Source organism: Cucumis melo, chromosome 4 (genome assembly GCF_025177605.1).
Source record: "Cucumis melo cultivar AY chromosome 4, USDA_Cmelo_AY_1.0, whole genome shotgun sequence".
NCBI lineage: Eukaryota > Viridiplantae > Streptophyta > Magnoliopsida > Cucurbitales > Cucurbitaceae > Cucumis > Cucumis melo.
The window spans coordinates 5,278,790-5,303,045 of record NC_066860.1 but is presented as its reverse complement, the minus strand read 5'-3'; the positions used below and the strand labels follow the sequence as shown (position 1 = coordinate 5,303,045).

The 24,256-nt window shown below is 32.1% G+C and overlaps 2 protein-coding genes and 1 long non-coding RNA gene across 3 annotated transcripts; 2 read left to right on the top strand and 1 right to left on the bottom strand.

The window, feature by feature from the left end:
* The first annotated feature begins 2,189 nt into the window (after positions 1–2,189).
* LOC103503942 (DNA-3-methyladenine glycosylase 1) lies at positions 2,190–6,072 on the top strand. The gene is made up of 2 exons (XM_008468336.3): positions 2,190–3,675; positions 5,577–6,072. The coding sequence occupies exons 1-2, from the start codon at positions 2,558–2,560 to the stop codon at positions 5,596–5,598; spliced, it is 1,140 nt and encodes a 379-aa protein (XP_008466558.2). The 5' UTR covers positions 2,190–2,557; the 3' UTR covers positions 5,599–6,072.
* Positions 6,073–20,287: 14,215 nt separating this feature from the next.
* LOC127148835 (uncharacterized) lies at positions 20,288–23,362 on the top strand. Its single transcript, XR_007819968.1, has 3 exons — positions 20,288–20,488; positions 22,581–22,642; positions 23,071–23,362. It is a non-coding gene; the product is annotated as an uncharacterized LOC127148835 (long non-coding RNA).
* On the bottom strand, positions 21,530–22,219 carry LOC103503940 (protein RADIALIS-like 4). Its single transcript, XM_008468332.3, has one exon. The coding sequence runs from the start codon at positions 21,973–21,975 to the stop codon at positions 21,691–21,693; it is 285 nt and encodes a 94-aa protein (XP_008466554.1). The 5' UTR covers positions 21,976–22,219; the 3' UTR covers positions 21,530–21,690.
* Positions 23,363–24,256: the final 894 nt, after the last annotated feature.

The window sequence follows — 24,256 nt, the reverse complement described above, 5'->3', positions numbered from 1 at the left end:
TTTATAACGTAAATATTCTATTAAAAGCACCTTACCACGACATACATTATAGAAATGTGTAACTCGTTCCTTAGTATAACGTATAGAAAAATACATTCACAAGTTCTCACATACACAATCGATTTTACAAATTTATTTTACATAATGTATTAAAGTGAACCATAAAAATGACCCACCCAATATTGTCAATCTATACATATATTACACTTTCAATGCTTTAACAAATTTACGTGTTACTTGTGCATGACAGAACAAAAAAAAAAAAAAAAAAAAAGAAACGAGTCTCAACATAACGATTTATAAAACAAATATTTCGCCAATCCTGAGGTACATAACAAAATATTGCAAAGCATATTGTAAAAAATAATATGGTTTATTATAATTACATATATTAATATTCTTTATTTTATTAAAAAAATTATCACAAATCCATTAATATAACAACCCAACTTTTTATAATAAGTTGAAGTCATTACTAAAAAGAAATAATAACAATAGATACTTTCTTGAAAAAAGGAATACTAAATTTTCATTAAAAACATAATACTCAAACACTGATACATAGACGCATAAGCAAAACTGAGTCCTCATATGACATATCACAGATCCTTATCTGTCTCTCGGTAACTTTCCTTTACCTTTACCTTTGTCTGAAATATTAAACATATATAGAAAGAGTGAGTATAAACATACTCAGTAAGAGACCTACTACTAGTTTCGCTAGGTGTCTGTTAATTTCCCATTAGAGTCCTGTAGAGTAGTATCCTTAAATTGGCACGTTCCCAAACACGTGTAATCTGTAATCCCATAGGAACATCTCTGGTTTTTGATGAACCCCTTAGACAAACATGTCTTTAGTGGACCCAGAGAAAACACTAAGACAATCGAGCTGTGAGTCACCCCGTCGAGTCACTCATATACAAATGGTTAACGTATAAAAGATAACATTCATGATAAAGTTTAAAATGATGATTCTTTATTTTTAAAAGATAGTAGAGTTCTATTATTAAAGTTGTACACTTTCTTTGAAAAATTATACAATACAACGAAGATTACACTTTCTTTGTTCACACCAAAGAGTTTGTGTTCATGGCTTAACACAACTTTAAACCACGGTAATGTGACAGATAGTAAATAGAGTATGTTGCATGAGGTCTTTTTACAAAGAGAATAAAACGACAAAATATTTACACTAGAACAATTCTGAAAAACAAAAAAAACCCACAGGCCCACTGTGTAAAATATAAAAAATGCTCTGTCAACAACGTGCGCATAATATATTTGGTACAACAACGGTGTACAATATATTTGGTACACGATCGTTTAGATTTGGTCATTTAATTTGACAATTATTTTTTTTAATTCTATCGTTTAATTTGGTTAAATTGGTTACAGGCAAATCGTTTTTCTTCTGGCTAAACGATTTCTTTTAAATTTTTTTTGTACGCGATCGTTTATTTTTTTTACACAATCATTTAGATCTAGATAAACGATTTTTTTTTAATTATTTTGGTACGCGATCGTCTAAATGATGGTTTGTTTTTTTACACGATTGTTTACATTTGACTACTCCAATCTAAATGATTTTTTTCAAGATTTTTTATACACGATCTTTTAGATTATGCTATTCTTTATACATGATATTTTAGATTTGATTACTCAAATTAAATCGATGTAAAAAAGAAGAAGAAGAAAGACGATTAAAAGAAATCGTAGAGAAAAAAGAAGAAGAGGAAATGAACAAAGGCAATGGAAAGATTAAATGACGTATAAAAAGAAGAAAAAAAGAAGAAAGACGAAAGAAAGAAATCGCAATAGAAAAAAAAGAAGAAAAGAAGAAAGACGACGAAAGAAATCACAACGAGGAGGAAGACGATGAAAGAAATTACAAACAAGAAAGATGAAAGGACAAACCTAGAATATTTAAGAAATGACTAATTTTATTGACTTTGTTAAACGGCCCGTAAATAATTTGGTGTTTTGTTACCTTAATGAAAATTTACTAATGTGTTACTACATACATGTTTGTAAAATTTTCCTTAGTACCATGGTTTCTTTTATAACCGGTGATTGAAATGGGCCGGGCCATGATATTTTATACTTATTGAACTTTGGGGCAGCCCAAGAATTCCGAGCTCATGGGCCGACAGTGGGAGAATTGGAGTACATGGACCCGCTTACAATGGAGCGTGAAGCAGCGCATGAGTGTGGAGGGGAAATGGAAAGCCAGAAATGAACGACCGAGCGACGGACAGAAACAGAGAAACAAAGAACAACGGCGGCGGGATTTCTTTCTCCTCCTTCTCTATGCCATTGATCATCCATTTCTATACTCTGTAACGTTGTTCCAGATCCCCAATCTTCTCAATTTCACAGTTATTTTTCAATTTCTCTTTCTGTTAGACTTTAACCCGTTCTTGCGGGCATCGAGTTTTGCCCCCTTTCTGATTCTCCGCCGTTACCTTCCCCTCCGATTCTTGGCTGTGTATTGTGTTTCATTTCGACCGATTTTTCTGAGCAAAGGGGGAAATTACAGGTTGAATTGAATCTCTTACATATGGGAGAGCAAACGCAAGTGCAGGTTCAGACTCAAACCCAAAGCCAACCTCAACCACAATCGCAGGCTCAGAATACGTTTCATGAATCCTCCAACTCCACAACCCCTATCGCTCAAGCCACCGTAATGCTAAGCGAGGTGATGAATGCGCCATCGCAAATCTCTTCTCCTCCATCGAAAATGCCTTTGCGTCCCCGGAAGATCCGAAAGCTCTCGCCGGAGGAATCAGATCCGAATTCCTCTCATGTTGTTGCCATCCCGGATGGACCGAAACCTATCGCCACCGTTAAATCTAACAAAAGCAAGACGGCCCAGCAACGCGCCGCCTTCGCGTCTGCCACAGTTCCGCTTGCACGATCACTTTCCTGTGAGGGCGAGGTGGAAATCGCGCTTCGGCATCTCCGGAATGCGGATCCACTCCTTGCACAGTTAATTGATCTCCATCAACGTCCTACCTTCGACAGTTTCCAAACCCCATTCCTTGCCCTAACTAGAAGTATCTTATATCAGCAGCTGGCTTATAAGGCTGGCACTTCTATCTACACCCGTTTCATCGCCCTTTGTGGTGGTGAGGCTGGTGTTCTTCCTGAAACCGTTCTTGCTTTGAACCCTCAACAACTCAGGCAAATTGGAATTTCGGGTCGTAAGTCTAGTTACCTTCATGACCTTGCGAGGAAATACCAAAATGGGATTCTTTCAGACCCGGCAATTGTAAATATGGATGATAAATCGCTTTTCACGATGCTCACAATGGTCAATGGAATCGGGTCTTGGTCTGTTCATATGTTCATGATTTTCTCGCTGCACAGACCAGATGTGCTTCCTATCAATGATCTTAATGTTCGCAAAGGGGTTCAGCTTCTTTACAATCTTGAAGAGTTGCCTCGACCATCGCAGATGGATCAGTTATGCGAGAAGTGGAGGCCTTATCGATCGGTTGGGTCGTGGTATATGTGGAGGCTCGCTGAGGCAAAGGGGGCTTCTTCAAGCGCTGCAGCAGTGGCTGCTGGTGCCAGTTTACAACTGCAGCAACAAGATCATCACCAGGAACACCAGCATCCACAGCATCCTCAGCAGCCACAACTTCTTGACCCACTTAATGGCATTCTCAATCTCGGGTAAAACCTTTGTCTTTAGTTTTTTTTCTCTTGTTGGTTATTTATTTTCACGTGTACATGCAGTTCATGTTGGAAAATCTGTATTTTCCTCTTTTGATGGATATAAACTAACATTAGTTTTATTTCTTGTATTGGAGCTACCATGTTTGCATTCCACATTGTGTTTCTTGCTTCTATTGTTCAGCAAATGCGGCATATTGTACTCATACATGTTGTCTAGGGTGAAGTCTTTCTATTGCATCTAGCTTCTAATGCATATCTATGATCGATGATGTTCATTTGCAATGGTTCTTGTGATGTATATAAGTAAGCTTTCTTTTCTTATTTCCAACCTTCTTTCTGGGATCGTTGTGCTTCTTTACATATTGGTCCTTTTTCATATATATTTGAAATTTTCATTGACATAATAAAATGTACAAAACCACTAGCTATTGGCTATTTTAATACGTGTCTTCCCCGTTATTGTCTGGGTGCTTGATGTAAATATATGTTCTTATTGGCCACGTTATTTGAGTATTCGGTAGCTGGAGGTTTTTTATGATAGGAGGGGATAGCATAGGTCACTAGTGTTGAAACAGTCACAAGTTAAATTTTATTATAGGAATGTACTTCTGCATTTGTTGAATGTTTAATCAACTTCTCTGTTAGCAACCCTTACATTCTCTTCATCTCTTCTTCTCCCATCTGAGGCTATGTCTACTTCTCACTTGTGAAAATAAGATCTTCAGAATATAAGGAAGTACATCACGTGGGAAATTTAAGATGGCATGTTCGGTATACTTTGGCTATAGTTGGATCATTGATCCTCTTGTCTTGAGTGCTTAAAGAATGTGGAAGGTGGATGTGGAATGTAGTGTCACTCTTAAGGGGCATCAGATCCTCATATTCTTCTCTCCCTTGGTGCTTCCACTCGGTGAATGGCATACTGTTTTTCCCCGTCTGCTTTTTATTATTATTGTTTTTTTTAGTTCTAGAAGTCTGTAGTTTTGACTTGATACATCATACATTTTGGAGTTTTTCCTTGTTTTGGTTTTTGATAAATAGGGGTGTCATTTTCTATTTTATTTCCAATTTGAATATCTGGGCTAGGCACCCTTTCCGGAAAAGCCAAAATCAAGGCGCTCTTAATAAGCAAGCTTGACTCTCTTCATGAACAAACCCTTTTATTTATTGTTTGTTTGTTTTTAATTTCGTAGGAAGAAATTCAAAAATATTCTTGAAAAAGGTTTAAGGCTCTTCACATTCTCTTGTAAAACCTCTAATTTCTTAAACTCTTCTGTTTCATATCCTTTGTTATTTTATATTTTGCACACACACAATTTGTTTGTGGTTTCCTATTGTGCTCCTTAAAAGACACTGTCACTTCTCATTTATTTATTTATTTATCATTATTTTTTGAATAAAAAAATTCTTCATGCTTAAGTCCCAGAGGAGTACATTCTGTCTGTTGGACCGGGAGAATAAGATTTGTATCATTGAGTTCCCTAAGCATATCTCAATTCGTGAAGACATGCTATTGACCAATAGGTTAGAGATTCAAATCTCCCCACCCAAATGTTCTGTTGATTTGAAAAAATGAAAAGATTTGTATCGTTTAGGTATATGGTCATTAACATAAACCAAGATGGGTCCTTCTTTAGGAGTAAAGAGAGAACTAGTTGAAAAACCCTAGAAGCTTTTGGTTGCTGGCCCCAGATTAACTTAGGCATCTGTTATGTTTTGTTTGGCCGGTGGGTCTTAGATTTTTTGTCGCTGGAAACTAGTATTAGGTTGTTCTCTGTTCTTCAATTTATAGTTTGATGGTGGTTACTTGGTGTTATCATTCAATTCCTTCATTCGCTACTCTGTACGTGATTTCTGACGCTGTGGTGATTGTTGTTTCTGTGCCATGTGATATATAGGGCCTGCGCATGGGGACAGTGACTCAGGTTGAAAAGAGTACATCTCTGAAACCCAATCAATTTGTCCACTGAATGAAAAGTATGCCGACTATGTGGGAGTAGTAGAAGACTCAACAATGAATATTTTGTTCCTCGAGGTTGAATACTCTAGACTTCCATACTAAATAATGAAATGACATGTGCTAGTTTTCTTTTCTAGGTTGGTTGACATCACTTTTAAGGCCGTCAACATGTATCATGCGGCGGGTGGGAATTTATCCATAGAATGTTCCTCTGAGTGTCTGCTTTCAATGTGATTTAGCCCAGTTGGACTTCGACCAAACCGCTTGTGCATATTCAACGGCAGAATAGTCTGTAATGACTTTATGATCTATCTCTTACCCTTCTCTCCATTTCAAATTTACTGCCTCCTTGGTCATAGTTTGTATATAGAACAAGAATCATGAATGGGGACAATCAATGACTGACTGGCTGTGGCATTTGCTATTTGGACTTATATTCTTATCTTATCCTTCCCCATCTATTCAACATGGTGGGAGATCAATAGCGTCATTTATCTTTCTTTCCTTTGAAAATATAGCTGATGTTTATAATAATAAAGTGTAGTATTGTAGATTTTACCTCTCAGAACTTGATTTATGGGGACCATGAGGCTTGAATTCTGATGAATTTAGATGAAGAAGTGTTGCAGGTGGGTAAGTCTACTTGTCAGTTGGAAACTGGAATCAAATAACTTTGAATATCTGAATGCGACAAGATGTAGGCCAGCTACTTCCTCTTTTTTCATTGTTTTTGGTCATTTTGGCAGGGCCAATTTCCTTGCTGTTCTCAAGTGATGGGCCATTTTCTGTCCCATGCATGTTAGCTTCAAATTGCCCTGTGGGGTGTCATGGGTCGAAATTGACATCTAGCTAACGGGGGAAATTGCAAAATCCTGGATAGGAAAAGGAAAAATACAAAATCCCAAAATTATTTTCAAATTCGTCGGTCAAATTATTTTTTTCAATTTTTCTTGTTCGAGTTTACCCATCTGCAAATGACAATTGCTTACGTACACATACAATATATTTATAAATACATTTACTTTTGGTAAAACTTAATTAAATAAAAAATATATTTTATTGTCGCAGAAGATTGAACTAAGGGATATATTTTTAGTTTCAACATTCCTTGGGATAAAAACAAGTATTAACGAATTTTTATATTTTATATTATTTATAAAAAAAATATATTAAATAATATATATTACAAATTTTTAATAATAATTTCAATCTACATCCTTCTCATTTTACCTCGTTTCCTAAGATATTTCAAATTTTTTATTCATCAAATTATTTACGAAAAAACTACATAAATAATACGTAATACACATTTGATATTCTAACATTAATTTTAACATTATTTTCCATCCTACTTTAACCGTTATTTTAATTCAAAATTTTAATGCTATTTTAAAATTCAAATTATATACATTAATTTTAGATTATTAGTTTGAATTCCTAAAATTATGTAAAAAATAATGGAGAATTTCTTAATTTTAGATTTCTTAACGTCATTTTGATCCAAACTTGCAACACACTACTAAATGTCAAGTGATGGCCTCGATTGTTGTATTTCCGGCTAGCCCATTTTGCTATTTCTTTCACAAGTGCGTCTCTAGGATTCTCCAATGGACGCTAATCATCATCAGTAGGAGGATCCTTCAACGAACATATATATATATATATCTCCAAAGATAAATTAACTATTTAGCATTTTTCATTTTTTAAATTATTCATAAAAAAATAAACATAAATAATGATACATATTTTATTTTTAACATTAATTTCCACTCTAAAATATTAGTTTTAAATTAAATTCTTAACATCATTTTAAAATCCAAATTCTACACATTAATTTTAGATTGTTAGTTTGAATCCCTAAAATTATGCCAAAGATAATGTTTGATATATATCTCGCCCTAATTTTTCACGTTAAGCCACAATTTTCTCTAGTTTTAATTCAAAGATTTTAAATTATTTTTAAATTAAAATTTTACACTTTAATTTAAGATTGTTTGTTTGAATCCCTAAAATTATGCCAAATATAGCATTTGTTATATATTCCATCCTAAAATTACACTTTTAGTTTTAGTTTAGTTTGAATCCTTAATATTATGTCAAATATAATGTTTGAATCCCTAAAACTATTTTGTATAATTTATGAAACAATAAATTTATATACATTTGTCATATGCTATGATAAAGACAATAATTTAAAATACATCCGTCATATGCTATGATAAAGCTGAAAATCAAATCTTTGCAATTGAATAATATTTTAGTATATATCTTTTCACTTAATTATTTTCACACATTTTAAATAATTTTGTCAATTTTAAAATATACTTGACTACTCTTAACTACTCATGTTCTCTTTGTAAACTATAATAGACGATGTGCCGGATAAAAGAGATGCAATGATGTGAAGCCTGAAGATTGAAGATGCGAATGGACGATTGAAGATTGGAGATGTGTCGGACGAACTTGAAGATTGGAGATGTGTCAGACGAATTTGAAGATTGGAAATTGAAGTGGAACAAACAATTGAAGTGGAAAGAACGATTGAAGTTAGTAAATAAGATTGAAGTGAGATGGACGAAGTTGAAGATTGGAGATGTGTCAGACGAAGGAGATGCGAGGAACGATGTGAGATGCAGACGAAGTTAGGATTTTCAAAGTAAGGGAAGGAAATACCAAATAATGAAGGAAATGCTTTGAAGATCCTTTATTTCCAAATTCCAAATTCCAAATAATGAAAGATATGAAATAGTAGCCTGCATAAAGAGTTTTGCAGTGCTGTAGTGATTGATATTATCAAGTCTAATGGTAAAATGTAATACTATTTGATTTTTGGAGTTCCCAAACAAAAACTCTAGTACTAGAGGTTGAAAAAATAATTCTCAATAGTCCTCAATGGAAATACTATGTGGTGTGGCAAATATAAATGATTTATAATTTTCTAGGTTTGGATCTTTCCTTGCTCTTCCCTCTCCATCTTTCACTTCCTAGACGATGCCCTCCAACATAAACCTATTTGCTTGTTCCATATTTGAAACATTTGTTTCAGATTTTGACTGAATATGGCCCTCCTCCAGCGATAGTGTGTTCTTTGCATTAAGGAGAGGAGCCCTCGAGCTGCCCTCCTTCCTAGATGAAGCCAACCAAATTTTCTCTTCTATTTCACTTTTACCAACACATAAAAGAAGACTATTTGAATATGATTTTTGTTGCTGATGCATCTCCAATTTTTCTTATGATGAATTTGTGCAGAGCCACCGAGGGAGAGAGACTTTGAATTTGGGTGGGTCTGAAACTTGGAGTCAGTAAGTTTGAAGTCAACTTTGTTCTGTGTTCAAAAGTGAGTAGAGATGATGAACTTTAAATTGGAGAGGTTTAGTGTCCAGGATGTGTGGCTGTGACAAAGAAGAAGACGATGTTGGAGAGAAATGGAGAAGTTGAGAATGGAAATAGAAGAAAAAAGAGAGAAAATAAAGAAATAACTCCTAAACAAAAACTAATAAAATCGATCAAAGTGTTATTATTTTGATTCAGCTATGCTATATGTTAGCTATGCTATATGTTATTATTTTGATTCAACTAATGATCAAATAAGGTTGGACCATTTAAAATTATTTTTGAACTTCTTTATTTTGAAAAAAAATAATTGATTTATTTGACTATCAACTAGAATAGCTTTTAAAATATTGATAAGGTGTATTTTAAACTGTTTTTTTTAAACGATTAAACAAAAAAAGACTTTATGAAAAACATTTTTTCTTCCATCCAAATCCCCTTTTAACAGCTTATTTGGAGGGGCTCATGTCATTCACTTCTTAATTGAGAGTAATACTCATAGTCATGCTCAAGTTGGTCTGTGCTTACTATACTACCACATAAAATTAATCAATAGTAGTCTATGAATTTAACCATGATAATCAGTCATTTTGAGATCCATAGCTTGTTACCCCACTTGTTTACAACTCAGCGTATGCCTACTTTTAATGGATCATAAAGTAATATTTAATATGATGGAAAGCATAACATGCACAACGAATATACGGAAGCGAAATTTATTTTAAATGCTTCTAAACTTTTTAGGAATTAATATGCTTATAAAACTGCTCTAATTAAACGAAATTAGAATTAATTGAGTCATACCTTTGGTAGCTTCTCGATTCCTCGATATTTCCTCACTAACTCGAACAGGAGACTAGTACTAGTGTTGACTTCTTATTCTTCGAACTTAGAATTGAATTGTGGGACCCGGTTAGGTGAAGAAATTTGAAAAAGAGGTGGAAATTGGAGGGAGAGTTCAAGGGTTGAAATAGAGATAAAAATAATAAATTGGAAATTTTTTTAAAATCATATAAATTTTCAAAATTTCAAAATTTTTTAAACAATTGAAAAAGAGTTTATTCATAACCTAATTACATGCAAAAATACATATAATTAGTTTATAAAATCTCAACACCTAGCCCACTAAGTCGTTTCATGTAGTCACTTATCTCAGTAACTTAATCCAACAAAATGTTGGATTTTCCCACTTAGTCCAAGGGCAATATGGTCATTTGACCATTTAAGTTAAAGTCAAGCTTTGACTTCTTCTCAAGTCAAAAGTTAACATTTTGACTTTTTACTATTTTGTCCATCTTGATTAATTTCGACTTCCTGAGCATGAATCTGCATTTATTTTTTTTTTCTCAAAACTCAAATCACGTTTGAATAGAAAGTTAGTCAAAGTTTGACTTTTCAAAGTCAAAAGTCAACATTTTTACTTTTTATAACTTTGACCATTTCCATCAATTCCGACTTTCGAATATGAATCCGTATTCATATTTTTAATATTTAAATCACATTTAAACATAAAACTCTATCTAAAACTGACAACCGAGGTTATATCAGATATATTTGTCGGTTTCTCTCCATTTACCTAATCCGAGCAATTGAATTATTCAAACATATTGTTCTAAGTTGATTCCATATGAGGTAGTAGGGGAACCTAATGGACCTATAAAGCATGGGCTCCAATGATTCAAGATTAACTGACTAAACCTTTTTAGATCGAGCTAATCAACATTTGTTAACTAACGAGTCATTCCACTAAAGTTCATAGTTGCACTCTCCTTGCTATAGATATATTTCTAACTATTTGATATAAGCATTATCAGTAAGTTAACCTTTCACAGATTGTTCGTAATATCGAGCGAGTTAAAATATCGTTTTATCCCCGAGACTACATCTTATTCCTTAAGTCTCACTGATCCACTATTGAACAATTAATTTAAGGTCTAACCTATAAATCGAATCTCTCTCGGGTCAATGAGAGGGTGAGGCCCCTTGTTCAAGACTTGAATTTAATCCTTAAGGGAACCACCTTTCTACTAACCCTAAAGTTGGTAGGAGCGAATTTCATCTTGCATCCTATGTCCCTAGCCATCCACCCGGTCTTACCCCAGAAATGGAAGGTTTATTGAGCCAACGATGTTAAGCCGTCTTCACCTATGCAGATCTAAGGATAATCTCGTTTGAACAGAAGTTCATAGTTAGCTTAGGGTTAAATTAAGTTACCTAGGTCATCAATAATCGAAATAATCAATTTTATATAGTCAACGATATTATGACTTAAAAGTGACTATTTCATGGTTCCAGTTTTATGTAAATTCTTTATATAGGATGTCCCCACTCCAATGTCTTTACATGAATGATTCAGAATCACATCGTTTGTACTAAGTACAGAGCGGGTCGCATCCATAGTGTTCCCAAAATAAGATGCCCAATCTTATTCATACACTATAGATCATTTGGGCTATATACTCGAACTTGATTCACTTTTATGTCTCTCACATAAAGTTCAAATCTACAGTAGATAGTCTCAGACTCTCGGACTTTAGTTTATTGGAATTAAGATTACAGTAATCTATTTTTACTAATAAATCCTCAATAACTACTTTATTAAATAAAATATTATTTTAAACTACAAATTACGAGTTTTAGAACATAAATTCCAACATAATATTATCAACGTTACAAGATTTTCATACTCTATTCAAATTTTTACCAAAAATAATTGATTTTGTTCAAATCAAAATGTGCGTAATTCAATGATAATTGGCGCGACTTTTCATTATCTAAAGGCAAGACTTTTGATCTAACATCTCTCATACTAAAAAATAATGATGTTGTTCAATTGATTTAATTATTTTGTATTGTACTATGCCTTAGATTATAGAGTATATTTCTATACCGAAGTTTGGTAAAGTGTTTTTCATTGATTTTAGTATAGTATTTTCCACATATTTTCTAATGTCAAAATTTAGTTTATGTTTGATTTTCATTTTCCTGTGTATTGTCAAAATTTTGAATGTATAGCGCTTCCTAGCGTTTTCTCTCTATAAGTTAAAAGAGTGTCAAGTGTACTTTTATTGAATTTTAAATTCTGTGAAATCTTTTCGGCATTCTTACCGGCCATGTTTGCATGCTTAAAAGTGATTGTGAAAGATCTCAAAATCAATTTTTTTTACAAAGTTCAAAATCACTTTTGTAAACTTGTAACGTTTAACTATGATGATAAAAAGGTGTGTCTGACGATAAGGGTGATCATCGATTGGTCGGAATTGATTTTTCAACCAAACCAAACTTTGAGTTCAAACTGACCTCGACCACGAAAGAGTATAAATCAACTATTTTGGTCGTTCGATCCGTCAAATTAGGTCAATTTAAGTCTTTGAAACTTTTATAAAATGTTGTCTTTTTGGATTTTTCTCAAACTGACACCGACCAAACCTGTCCTTATCTCAAATCGACCACCTTCGATTCGGTTGGTTTGGTCGGTCGACTTGATTTTTCAATCTATCATGCTCACCCCTATCTGGCACTCAAAATTAGTTTGAGTTAGTAATTATCTATATTTAGAGTGTAGATTTTTAGTTGAGTTGGTAATAACTGCATGTGCTTATGGGCAAAGTTTTGATCTAGACAGGTAGAATTATGGATATCATTTTTTTTAACCTAAAACAACATATATTTCCTATAGGTTTTCTTGTTATTATTATTATTTTTTTGTTTTTTTCTTCCACTAATCAACTATACATATTTTTCCAAATTCTTGAAACTCGTTGGAACGTGAGTTCAATAAATAAAAACATATTTTACACTTAATGTAGACAAACCTACTATTATAAACAACAAAAATCAACAACTCTATAACATACCTTGTCGATTGTGCAACATATGAGTTAAAACATGCACAAAAAATAGGATTGTTGTCAAAGGTCTATTTACATGTTCAATATATATAAGGATGACTTACAATGAGTCGATTTTATGCATACAAAAACATGACTTACATGCTAGACATATCTACTAAGTAGATACAAATAATAATACCTCTTCCTAGATTATGATAAGAATGTTAAGAATCAATGTTAGATGATATAAAAATAAATTTTTCTTCATCCATTTGCTTAAACATTTATTTAATCAATGATTTAAGATGGTATTAGAGCAAGTTTGTTCATAAGGTCTTATGCTTCAAATCCCTACAGTTTTATTTATCCGAGAGGAGTCCTAAATGATATAAAATGGTATACAAAGCCCATAAAAGTTCAAAAGAGTATTTGGTCAAATAAAAAAAATAATGGTTACTATATTTATAAATAAGTTGGCTCTTTTTAATATATTTGAAAACAACTTTAAATAGAAATAGGAGATCTCACACACTTATAAGATAGATGACTACTCCTCACATTGTTAATTAATTTTGAAATAGAACCCTATATTATCTAATAGGTTGAGCTTCCATATATTTATGACTTAAAGTTTAAACTTTGTGAAGCGACCATTTAAAAAATAAAAATATTTTGATATTTTGTTCAATTTACATGCATGATAGGAAGAAACAAAACACATAATAACGAGTGGTCATTTAGCTTAAAGGAAGTGGTGTTTAAGAAGATTTGAAGATTGCATGAAAATATGGTAGGTTTGTAAAAATATTTGCAAAAGTAGGGCAACTATTTTGTCTTTACTAGTTTCAGCCTTTACAGAAGTTTGAACCTCCTACTAAATTTATTTGTGCTCATTTGAGCATGTTTCTCTCTTTCTTTTTCTCTTATCATTAAATTAGAACTAATTTTTAAAAGGAGGAAGGATATAAAATAAAAAGATATAATATAATTAGTTTATTTATTTTTAAACATACAATGTAACGTATTTATCACTATAAAATGGTACTGGAATATTAATGTTATAATGATTTTAGAAATCTAGAGTGGAGAAAAAAGGGAGGCAAAATAGTGATGCCGTGAAGGATGTTTATAAGGTAGTAATTATGCCATTATATATATATACTGCCTCACATATGATATAGTAGTATATCTGAAGTATACATTGTATGATATTTTTCTATTATTTATCTTTGCAGGGCGCACCAATACGTCCTTAGAAATATTAGAAGGAAATTCAATAGCAAACAATTAGAATCATTTAGAAAATCAACCTTTGGTAGTTTCCTAGACTTGAAAATTTCAAAATTCTAGAGTCAATTGTTATACTACATTATAAGATGTCAATGTACATTAACTAAAGAGGATGAACTATGGTTCAACTTCGAAGGAACTTTAGCCAAATTTGATATTAGGGAATTCGAAGCGATAATTGGATTAAATTTTGGTCATCTTACCCCTAGTGGATATTTCTAAAGTAAAGGATAAATTTTTGACCAAATACTTCAAGAATGAAAACCTTATTCTGAGGTCAAGTGTCTCATTTCTGTTAATGAATAAAAAAAATTGAAGAATGACGACAAAGTTAAGATGACCAAAATTTACTTCCTTGAGAATTTCTTATTGGAAAAATATTTAACAACGGGGGTAGATTTGGACCACATCAAATTGGTCGATGATGAAAACCAATTTGATGTTTATCCATGGGGTAGAATAGGATATAATATTTTATTAGATTCTATAAAAAAATCGATCAAAAACCCTTCTACCCCAGCGATTGACATATCTGGATTTACCTTCTCTTTTTTGGTATGGGTGCATGAATGTATACCACTATTGACTGAACCTTCCATATTTGTGCAAAAAAAGTAATGAGTGGAATGTATGCATACTTAACTAGGTTGTTGACAACCACCCAGAATGGAAGGATCTTTTAGAGAGAGTCTTTAACAATAATCATGTATGTTGTAATTACTGTATATTTTATAATTACTGTGAATATTATAAATGTACCAATATTTATTCTGTATTGTTTTTCCCATGTCATTCCAGCAACAGTTTGAATTCAAGGCTATGTTTCTTGAAGAAGCTTTTGTGGAACGAAGCACATTCCATGAAAGGCAAACTACGAAGGAAACTGAAAAAAGATTTGAAAAGGGAGAATGCTCAAGACAAGTTGAGCATATGAATGTGAAGGTTCCTGAATACTTCTTAAAATTTTAGAAATTAATGATGGCTAGTAATGAAGCATTGAACTGGAAGATGGACAAACTGCTTGTGGAGGTTGAAGGGCTAAAAAAACTGTTGAAAGAGAAAAGTAGTCCAACAATGGAAGAAAATGAAAACACAAAGAGGGATAAGAATAATGAGAACGATGGAGGGAACAGTCTCACAAATAATGGTGAAGAAATTAGAGCGAAGAATAATGATAATGAAAATGAAGGACAACAGATATTATCAATATCCATATATGTGGTAGTACTTTATTACTTAATAAAATCCTGTTTAGATGTATATATTACATACTCACTATCATGATGCTCATGATGGACAAAATGATAATGAAATTGAAGGACAACATGTATATTATCAATATAAATAGATGTGATAGTACTTTATTATTTCATATAATTTTGTGTTGCTTTATATATTACATACTCACTATTTTGATGATCATGATGACCAAAATGATTGCGCTGATGACATATATAGCACAACTTTATTGAAAGAAGTAGATAAAATTGAAAAGAAAGCAATCAAAATGAAGGTAAGTATGTTTGTAAATATAATTATTACTTTTGAATTTAAATGTAGTGTGAAAATAATTAATTTATGTTTATTATGCTTTATGTAGAAGAAAAAAAAAATAGAAAAAACACCGATTCAGAAAAGTGTAGTTAGGAAAAAGTGCTACAATCATTGTACGTATATTATTAATGTTGTGTACCTTATTTACTTATCAGCAGGCTGTAAGGAGGAGTATGAGAAGATGAACTCTACCTTCAAGGATAATTAGATCTCCATTCACAACGAAATTTGGATTGACGGAGCCAAAAAAAGAAAAAGTAAAGTTCAATAGTGAAAGATTTAAATGACTGAATTTTAAACTACTCTTACAAGGACTTTGGTATATTAAAGTTGAATAGAATAGAGAAATTGATGAAAGTTGAATGTAGAAACATGTTTTATGTGATTCTGATTTGATTTTGTTTGGTTAGTTAATGTTTTGGTAAATGTTTTTGTGATTTACAACATTAAACAGTTGCAAGCATATGTTTTTGATATGATTTTATATATGTAATGATGAATCCGTTTACAGTAACATGGATGAGTGATATGGTGAAAAATATGTAATGTATGTGATAAGTAGGATATAATAATGTTGGAGGAAAGTTTAATATGTTTGCTATGTAGGTACACTTATCAGAGTTTTGAAGATCAAAGGAATTTGATGAGAAGCTGGTTGAATGGAGAGAATGCGCTAAATTGGTTTATTTATCGTATACATGGAATTATACTGCGTATATAACTTTTTATATACAATATAATTGCATATATGTTAAATTGGCTTATGTATATTACAATAGGAGGTAATAATGTTGGACGAAAGTTGAATATATTTGCGAGGTAGGGACTTTGATGAAAGTTTTGAATATCCAAGGTGAATGGAAAGAAGATAATCTGGTTGAATAAAGAAAATGTTTAACAAATGGTATATGTGCAATAATATTACGTAAATAATAATTCAATATCCAATAATTAGCTTAGTAAATACTACATTGTTGGTGAATAGAAAACTATGAAAAATTATGTAAACAACATAGGTAGATATGTTCAATTCTGGAAATTTGAGGAAAATTATGAAAATGATATAGTTAAATTAAAAATTGAAGTTTAACAATATTGAAATCTAAATATTTAAAATAGAAGTATAAAACAACATAAATCAAGGAAAACTAGTTCAACAAGGAAAGCTTGCATCTTTTTCGGTTATGCCCACAACGACCACATTTAACGCTTCTCTTGAACCCCATTTTAAAAGAAATTCTAATCTTCTTCGGTTGACCAACTGCACATTTTACATTTGGTGGGAGAATGAGAATCGACATAACATCGTCAAGTATTTGCCATTGTCGATGATCGCCTAAGGGATTTATTAATCCTCTATATATTGAACTCAAAGTGCTGTTCAAATTAAAAAGTGACACATATGACTTAATTAACAGATGCTTCATGGTGAAAACAGCACATGCATGCACACAAGGTATTTTCAATATATCACACATCCTGCAACTACAAACCTTTGAAGGTAAGTACACCACATATTGAGAGGTGCCATCGATGACTTGGTATTTTATATTGTTAATCGGATTGACCTACATCGAAAAGATAAACCACAATTGTATAAGATAAATATTTAATGTGTTGATGTATATACAGAATATGTAAACAAATATATAAATGCAACATACCTACATTGATCGACTGTGTTCAATTTGTTCTCTTAATATACCTTCAATTGTTTTTGTAAAATCTATAACTTGATAATCAACTTCATTTCTTGGATAAAAAAACCATATCTGCAACATCATTTACAAAACCTCAAGCATGGAACATATTGGTAACTCCCTAACCTTGATCATGGCAGAATTCAAACTCTCAGAATATATTAGTGGTCATGACACTATATTTTCTACGTGGTGAGTACGCACGAGACCTCCTAAAAAAACCAATTGATTAAAGCTCTTCACGTATACTAGGGGCAAAAGAATCCACAAACGCATCTCGTGTTCAAAGTCTACAATATTATAAGCCTTGCCACATAATATCAACTATTCTTTTATACTTCATCTTCAAGTTTCTAAATAAATGAACAAAAGGCACATGCAATGTAGAATGTTGGGAAATACTACCTCTATGGCTTTGCAGATACTTTTATGCCTGTTAGATATTATTACAATGTCATTCCTCCCACCTATAATTCTCTTCAATTGGTTGCAAAACCACCTCAAGAGGAATCATTGTCAGAATTGACTACACAAAAAGCTAGTGGAAATATCTAATCATTGGCATCAGGTGATGAAGCAGATAATTATCTTCTTGAGACTTGTTCCATTGATAGAAATGATTGGACGACAATGTTGCCAACAAGAAATAAAAGCAGATAATGCCATGAAGAAGTATAGAAATCTACCATCGATCATCAACTTTGTATTCAACAACATAACTTATGAACTTGAAAAATACGTACATTAATAGTACGAAAATTTTCAAAAAAAAAAAGTACATATATAATGACGTATATTATCAATATACCTGGGTTGTTGAGTTCTAACATGTAAGCAAATTTAGGTATCATCTTGTAGGAGTCCTTTAGAGATCCTCTAATCTCATCTAATGTAGCCTCACGTGCACGCCATGCTTTTTGGTAAGATATGCTTAAACCATGTTCAACAAGAATGTAATGAACTATATCTTTGGGAGTGGACAATTCATAACCAACTAAACTTATTTTGTTCTTTATCAAGTCCTTGATAACCGAAAAGGTAGTCTGTCTATGATTTGTTAGTGGAACATCTACTAAACATGTATGTTCAGAATCAAACCTAGTAAGAACCCATAATGTCCTATCCCCATGAAAACAACAAGAAGCACACAATAACCATTTGCAATATTCAATTACGCACTGCAAAATCAACACTTCCTTATTTGATTTTCTTGTAACATATTGAAAATTCTCTCTGATAGCAATGATTTGCATGGACTGTTTCAACAAAGATTTGGTTGAAAACATGTCGTGGGTTTTTAGTGTAAAGTTGGAATCTATCTTAGACATATCTATGTTTAAAAAAAAAAAGATCCCCATCTGAATGGATTTTAGTTTGAAATGAACTTGAAGATGATGAACCCAAAGAAATTACTAAAAGGCCAACTGAATGAACAATAAGGTCGACATTGTGTTGCTCAACATTAGATGTTATTATATGGTAAACCCATTTAACATTGTTATCATTGGTTATAGCCAAATCCTTCTGAAGACATTCTATAGGACCCAGACAAAGATATATATCAATATTATTCATATTAAAAAAACTGCCAAACTTGAATCTAAGGATATTATACAATTATTTATAGGACATATGTTCATTCATTATTATTTCATCATTATTATTTCAAACACACTAAAACTAACATAATTGTTGGATTCATTGAAAAAACTATCGAAATAGACAGCAATTTTGGCCATACCTGCCAAAAAATATTACAACTATATGTCACTAAAATTTGATGTTGTAAATAAATAGGTGTATATATCTACTAAATCACAAACTAAACATATTATATTTTTTGGGTATATCTTTTTTTTTTTACAAACTGCACCATTTTTATGCTTTATCCAAGATATGACAACACGAAATTAACATCTGTGTAGCTAAAGGTGCATGATCGTTGACGTCATGTTCATGATCGTGCACCTTTTGCTATGTGAACAAAGGTAAGTGATTGAGCACCTTTAGTTGCACGAACGGTAATTTTGTTTTGGTTAGTCAAATGTTTGTCGACACAACTTCTTTTCAGTTAAATGACCAATTTTTTCGTATGATATTTCGTGTTCGTTCCAACCATGCTTGTAAATTGAACAAAAACTTAAACAATCTTTTAACTTTAAAACTCAAAAAGTAAAAATGATCTAAGTTTAAATATTGCAAGACTGTTTATGTTCAATATTATTTTAAAATTTGAACTTCTTTTACGAATGTTGTTTGAAAGAACACAACAAAAACTAAGAAATGATCATTTAGTTAAAAGGAAATTATATCGATGGAGAAATGACAAAAACAAAATTGCAATTTTATTATTTAGCGATCACACATTTTTTGTTGCATGAAAGCTAATTTTGTTTTAGTCAGACCTTCATCCATACAATCTTATGACTTGTTTTTGCAATTTGCCACTAAAGTTATTTCGATTTTCAAAAATTTCATTATGGTCGGTCCATTTTTTCGCAGATAATTCTACTTATGTTGTTTTTCGCCGTAGTTCTAATTTCAATTTCAGAAATTGCAATAATAATAATAGAAAAATTGTCAAAAATAATAAAATGAACAGATATTTATACTTCATAGAAAAATAAAATATAATGATTTTTTTTGTCTTTCCTGTGGTTGTTTTTACGAAGCTTAAATTATATTATTTTTTGAAACACCTCCATAATAATATGCCAATTCAAAATAAACGAAATAAAATAATAATAAATAATATAATAAAAACTATTTACAAAATATAACAAAAATATAACGGAAAGAAACTATTTATAAAATACAGTAGAGAGGTATGAATTTTGTTTGCTATTTTTTGAAATACCCTAAATAATATTATTATTACTATTGTTATTATTATTGGCCAAGTTGGTAGATCCAATCAATTTTAGGGATATTCCCGCGTAAATTGTTTCTCAAATGACTGAACGGACTCAATTTTCAATCTCGCTTTACCGGAAGCAACTGTAATAGCCCTCTCCAAGACCATCGGCTCAGTTCTTTGTTGACGCTCCGGTTCCTAATTCAGATCGAATGTTCAAGTCATTATCAAATCGAATCAGCTATCTCTATCTTGTCATTCCTACTGCTATCTCATCGTTGTAAAGGTCAGTTACACTTTATGTAAGTCACGATCGCACATCTCCCATTGATTCCTTCATGTTCTTTTGTCCATCGCGCTATACATTTTGTATCCACTCTCCTGTTGATTTGGTACTCTGCACGGTCTAATTGAAGGCTGATATTAAGCGATTCTTTTTATTGTTTAGTTTAATTTAATCATCTTTCTGGTTTGTATTCTGATGTGATTATGGACCTACTTCAAATTCATTTGATTCTTTTATGGTGTTAAAAATTAGGGTTGATCAATCCTCAGATATGGGAATTGGAAATGTTTCTTGTTCTCTCCTGAAGCTGAGCTCCGTTAGGGTGTAAACAAGTTTGTTTGCTTTTCATTTTTTCATTGAACTTATCCTGACTATTTTCTTATTTACTGCATATAAAAGGAGGGAAATTAAGGGTATGATAAGATGGGAGCGGTGGAGATGATAATCATAGTACAAAATTATACATAATGGGGGTGGATTCCAAATTATGGGATCATGTGCATTTGAGATTAGATATCATGTGGGGTGCGTAGAAAGTTGAATATACGAATGGATAATGGAAAATGTTAGGAAATTACGTAGTCACAGACTCACAAGATAGATCTGCATTGGACCAGGGGAATGCCCGGCATTTTAGTCAAGTGGTAGCCACTAGAAAAAGAAGGGATGCATTTAAGGGATACGTGGACAAGTTTTGAACCTTCAAGGTCTATTCTACATCGTTATTTACGATAAATCCTGTCTTAAGATTTGCAATATCCTGTTATCAACATTTTTTCTGTGACTCAGATGACAGGCAGAGCTACTCAGCACCATCAACGTACTCATTAGTCATTCATTCCTAATCATAACTGCCAATTGTATTAGTATTTAATACCGTCTCCCTTTTAACTTAATTTTGAAATAATTATCAGTTTTTTTGCTTGATCCACTTCAAAAATGAAATAGAAGTTCTAAGTGTCATGTTATATAGATTGCTGAAATGAAAAGTCAGTCATCCGTTAATACATTTCTGCACTAAACCATAATTTAACGACGAGCTAGCTATAAAATTGGCTCAATATATTTCTATAGGAATTATAGGACATAAGTTTCTTGTGAAGGACATTTATTCTAATGTACTAGTAGAAAGGAGAAGATTACTGAGATAGGACACAGGGTTTGGAGTGATTTCGGAGAGGAAATGTTCAGCAAGTTGGATATTACCTCTGCTGGTCAGCATACCCTCTGCCATTACATCCAGCGTTCTTGTAAAGGGGTATTTGGACTTGACCAGCTTCTATTTTTCTGACATCTCGTACTAGTAACTCATAAAGCCTTCTTGCTTCCTCAGCGGTTTTCCCACCACCAACAGCCCTCGCTACTTTCTCAAAACGGTCTGGTGTGTCCTCGTCAAAGAAGGCCAATGCCTCCTCAAATTTCTTGTTTTCCTTTTTGGTCCAGGATGAGTAAAAGCCATGTGTCGATGTGACAGAGCTTGACGCCATTATTTTCAGTTAGTTTGGCACTGAAAAAGGGGAATGTATGCTGGTAGTTGACAAAGAAGGTTGGGGAAAAGTATGTCTCAATAAGAGGGGAAAGAAGGAAGAAGTTGAGGGATGGTAAGAGCATGATTGTCCTTTGCTCCTTATATACTGGAGGTGGAGTGTTTGTGTAGTGGGATCGATGCAAGTTGACGAATATATATTTAAGGCTAAAAGATATGATTCGTTTTGTTGAGCAGACGCTAGAAAGAGTGTCGAGAGGACTGGCTGTAGTGAAATCCTTTAAAAAGTCTCTTTTCTTTTCATTTAAAAATATCAACAGCAAGTAGAATTTTCTCGAGAATTTACAGCCTGGTGGAGGATTAGATCCAATTCTTAGCCTATCTCTTGACACATAGATGCGCCCATAACAAAAGTTTCAACCCAACTTTGGATGTGTAAAACAGGCTAGTGAAACTTACCCTTCCTTTTTATGGTTGGTTATCTCTTTCCTTTTCTCATTCAGTTGCATGCTATAATATACCATACATATTCCATCTTTATTAATGATTATTCCTTCTCTCTTGGAAATAGATACTCAACTACTACTAAAACGACTTTATCTACAGTTTCATGGAAATGACAACTGCTTGGGAGCAAAAGATTCATTTTTCTGTGCGCATACACACAGGTTTAAATATGTTTTAGTGCCTAAACATCTATCCATTTTTCTTTTGTTATTGCGATCTCCAAATTTTTCCAAATTCTGATTTTTATTCTTCGAATCAATATTCATATTCACTTTGATAATTCAGTTTTAAAATGTTTGTTGAACTTCAATTTTGTATAGATTTTTTTATTGATTAAGTCCCTGTCTTAAAATTTTACTCTAATTTATTGAAAGTTGGTTCTCACACACCATCAATTATCTATATGCATCATATCTTGAAAATTTACCTTTTAGATAAGAATTATAATGACTGAGAACTGAAGGCTGTGAGAACTGAAGCTGAAGTTTAATATAAAACTTTAGTGGGTGGTTTGGCCATGCATCAACTTAGAAGCTGGTACAAGGTATTAAAGTTGCACAATAACTCCATTTTACTATTTATTTTATAGAATACTTGGGAGTTATTTGGAACCCAATTGCATGTACGTGGGGTGGGCTAGAGGTTTCGCGTCCCAACTATTTAAACCACCAGTTTATAAGGTAAATAGTATTTTGTAATCTCTAATTAATTAGTTATGATCGTTACCATTTCAAAATCATTTTTGGTAAAATATTTATCGCTTACTATAATTTTTAGTATTTTATATATTTTTTTTATTTTTTATAGTATTTTACTATTTCTTACTTAAACTAAAATAACTTACATTTTAGATACATACTATTATAATTCAAATTATAATAATCTATACCCTAAGTACAAATGATTATTACTCATAAACTATCATAACCACTTACTATAATAATTAATTCAGTGTCCAAAATACCCTTTAGTTTTTTTCTTAATCTCTACTTGTTACATATATTTACTGAAAGAACTCAATTTTTCCCTCTTTAATCTATTTTTTATAATTATATATAAAAAATCTCTATATGCTCCAACACAAACTTAATGATTTCAATATATTAATGCCACTCAAAAGCTCAAACGTCGACTAATTCTGATAAAAATAAGTGGGAATGTTTTAGAAGTTTGAGAATTAAAATAAAAGCAAATAGAAACTAAAAAAAAAAGAAAGAAAAGAAGACAAGAAAAAAGATTAAAAACCAAGATACAAAAGGGTTCAAAGTTGTATAACTTCTAGTGGGTTTTGTTTTTATAGTTTACAGACCAAAGAAGAGTTATATATAAACAAAAGCACCACTATTATTCACACCCTCCGATCTTCAAACACAAGCTATGCAAACCAACTTCACAATTTCAAGCTTCAAAGCAGCACTAATTAAATTTTAGAATATCAAGATCGGATAGTCTTCTAAAAGATTGATGATTATTCTAAAGGTTAAATTGTATAATATATACCCCTAAGCTTTGTACCATGTGAGAAAAATATCATTGAACTTTTAATAGTTTCAAAAATATTCTTAAACTTTCGATATGAATTTAGAAATACCCATTTGTTGGAATTTATGTCCCAAAACTTATAGTTTGTAGTTTAAATAATATTCTATTCAATAAAGTGGTTATTAAGGACTTATTAGTGAAAAAAAGAATATTATAATTTTGAATCAAATAAACTAAAGTCTCGAGTCTATCTAGTGTAAACTTGGACTTTATGTAGATATCTAAACATGGAT